The 3,282-nt window shown below is 62.4% G+C and overlaps 1 protein-coding gene across 1 annotated transcript in view; it reads right to left on the reverse strand.

Moving 5' to 3' along the window:
• Nucleotides 1-754: 754 nt before the first annotated feature.
• The window catches only part of NOTCH3 (notch receptor 3), a gene marked incomplete at its 3' end in the record, with an annotated part of 27,629 nt that continues 25,101 nt past the window's right edge, over nt 755-3,282 (reverse strand). The window contains 1 exon segment of the mRNA XM_084304083.1: nt 755-852. Within this exon segment, the coding sequence (XP_084160209.1) occupies nt 755-852 (98 nt within the window).

Below are 3,282 nucleotides of genomic sequence, written 5' to 3' on the forward strand. Positions count from 1 at the left end.
TGTGAATCGACGGCTGGTGCCTCGTAGTAACGCGGCGGGAGCGCGCGGCGCCTCGCTCTTCCGGGCGAGCGGCACCTCCGGCTTCATTAGGGGGAGATAATTTATGCAAACGAAGCGCAGCAGATGGTTCGGGCTCCTTCTTCCCTCCTCTTCCTTCGCTCTTCTAATTGGGGCCAGGGCGCCGCGCCGAGGAGCTTCCCCTCGCCGGGTGGGCGCGGGGGCGGCGGATTTGGGGGGCGCCGAGTCCCCGGCTCCGGCCCCGCCGGGAGGAACCGGCTCAAACCTTGGCCAGTCCCTTCCTGGAGCAATTAATTGAATTAGGGCAAAACAATGGGGCCGCTTGGGCGACCGGCTCTGCTGGGGTTTCTTCTCCCCCCCCCGGCGGCTCCGGTATTCGGGAAGGATCCGGCCACCGCCGGCTCCCGGAGCCTTTTCCGAAACCTTTTCTCAAACCCTTTCCAAAACCTTTCCCGAAACCTTTTCCAAAACCTTTTCCGAAACCTCCCGCCCCCGCTGGCCGGACCCCAACCCCCCCCCGTGCCCCGAGCTCCGCCGCCTTCCGTGGGCTCCCGCAGCCCTCACCGTAATTAATTCCTCCTGCCTTAATTCCTTTCCTTTTAGGAAAAAAATAATCAAATAACCGCCGAGCTCTCGCACCTCCGCGGGGCCGCGCCGCTCCCCGGCCGATAAAAGCCCCGCCGGCATTTATTGTGTGCCGTAATCTTTTTCGAGCCCGATGAGTCACCTGCGCCCATTAAAAGTGATTCACGTCGGTTTTAAGCTCCCGGATAATTTCCCCGTTTACTAGAAAATCCCGCGCCGGCGGGCGGGCCGAGCACACGCGCGCGGCTGCTGGAAATAGCAGGGACGCCCCCGGGACGGGACGGGATTGCGGCACTGCACGGAGGGGGCCCCGCTGGGGTGGCTGTCCCCATGCTCGTCCCGTCCCCGTGCTCGTCCCATCCCCGTGTCCGTCCCGGCCCCGTGCCCGTCCCGGTCCCAAACCGTCCTGGCCCAGTGCCCGGCCCTGTTTGTGCCTTGGCTCCATCCCATCTCTCTCCGTTCCCAGTTCCTTTCCAGTCCCGTCCCATCCCATTTGTGTCCCCATCCCATTTGTGTCCCCATCCCCATCCCATTTGTGTCCCCATCCCATTCGTGTCCCCATCCCATTCGTGTCCCCATCCCATTCGTGTCCCCATCCCATTTGTGTCCCTATCCCATTTCTGTCCCCATCCCATTTACATCCCCATCCCAGTTGTGTTTCCAACCCATTTGCATCCCTATCCTCATCCCATTTGTGTCCCCATCCATTTGTGTCCCTATCCTATTTCTGTCCCCATCCCCATCCCATTTGTGTCACCATCCCAGTTGTGTCCCAATCCCATTTGTGTCCCCATCCTATTTCTATTCCCATCCCATTTGTGTCCTCAACCCATTTGTGACCCCATCCCATTCATGTCCCCATCCCATTTGTGTCCCTATCCTATTTGTGTCCCCATCCCTATCCCATTCGTGTCCCCATCCCATTTGTGACCCCATTCAATTTGTGTCTTCATCCCCATCCCATTTGTGTCCCCAATCCCATTTCTGTCCCCATCCCCATCCCATTTCTGTCTCCATCCCTTTTGTGTCCCCATCCCCATCCCATTTGCATCCCCATCCCAGCTGTGTTCCCAACCCATTTTTGTCCCCATCCCATTTTTGTCCCCATCCCATTTCTGTCCCCATCCCATTTCTGTCCCCATCCCCATCCCATTTTTGTCCCCATCCCTGTCCCATTAGTGTCCTCATCCTATCTGCATCCCCATCCCATTTCTGTCCCCATCCCATTTCTGTCCCCATCCCCATCCCATTTCTGTTCCCATTCCTGTCCCATTAGTGTCCTCATCCCATCTGCGTCCCCATCCCATTTCTGTCCCCATCCCCATCCCCTTTCTGTCCCCATCCCATTTCTGTCCCCATCCCCATCCCATTTCTGTCCCCATCCCATTTCTGTCCCCATCCCACCTCCCCCCCCTCCCATTCCTTCACCAGCCCTTTCCTTCTCAACACCCCCTTGGTGACGGGGTCAGGGACAGGGACAGGGACAGGGACAGGGACAGGGCCGGGTATGGGGCCGGGACGCGGAGCAGCCGTGCCCCCCAACCTTTCACCACCTCCAAATTTTCCCCTTGCAGCCAGCCCAGGCACAAACAACCCCGGGGGGGGGGCCACAGCCTCCTCCCCATCCCGGGGACACCGGGGACACCGTGGCCTTTGTGGGGAGGGGGGGTCACAGACCCCGTGTCCCCGTCCCCGGAGGTGCTTTGGGGTCCGGTGCTTGGGTTCGGAGATGTTCGGTGCCTCCCCCCCCCAATTTAGCCCCCCCCCGAGAGTGCCGGTTGCTAAATTTGCCGGCGGTGAGTCAGCCGGCGGCTGCTGCGCGGCCCCCCCCCGGCGTCACCCGGCGTCGCCCACCGCCCACCGGCGGGGAAATGGGGACCCCCGAGAGCCCCCCCCCAGCAGGGATGGGGGTGTCGGTGGGGCTGAGGTCCTGCGGGAGGCCGGGGGGGGTCTTCCTGGGGGGGCTGGGGTCTTACTGGGGGGGTTGGGGTCTTACTGGGGGGGCTGGGTTCTTACTGGGGGGGCTGGGTTCTTACGGGGGGGGACTGGGGTCCTCCTGGGGGTGCTGGGGTCTTACTGGGAGGTCTGGGGTCTTAGTGGGGGGGCTGGGGTCTTACTGGGGGCTGGGGTCCTCCTGGGGGGGCTGGGGTCTTAGTGGGGGGGCTGGGGTCTTACTGGGGGGTTAGGGTCTTAGTGGGGGGGCTGGGGTCTTACTGGGAGGTCTGGGGTCTTACTGGAGGGATGGGGTCTTACTGGGAGGTCTGGGGTCCTCCTGGGGGGGCTGGGGTCTTACTGGGGGGGTTGGGGTCTTACTGGGGGGGCTGGGGTCTTACTGGGGGGGCTAGGGTCTTACTGGGGGGGCTAGGGTCTTACTGGGAGGTCTGGGGTCTTACTGGAGGGATGGGGTCTTACTGGGGGGACTAGGGTCTTACTGGGGGGCTGGGGTCTTCCTGGGGGGCTGGGGTCTTACTGGGAGGTCTGGGGTCTTACTGGGGGGTTAGGGTCTTAGTGGGGGGGCTGGGGTCTTACTGGGAGGTCTGGGGTCTTACTGGGTGGGCTGGGGTCTTACTGGGGGGATGGGTCTTACTGGGGGGGCTGGGGTCTTACTGGGGGGGCTGGGGTCCTCCTGGGGGGCTGTAGGGCACAGGGAGGTTTTGGGGTACAGGGAGGCCATGGGGG

The sequence above is a fragment of the Netta rufina genome (assembly GCF_964035555.1).
Source record: "Netta rufina genome assembly, chromosome: 32".
In the NCBI taxonomy this organism is placed as follows: Eukaryota; Metazoa; Chordata; class Aves; order Anseriformes; family Anatidae; genus Netta; species Netta rufina.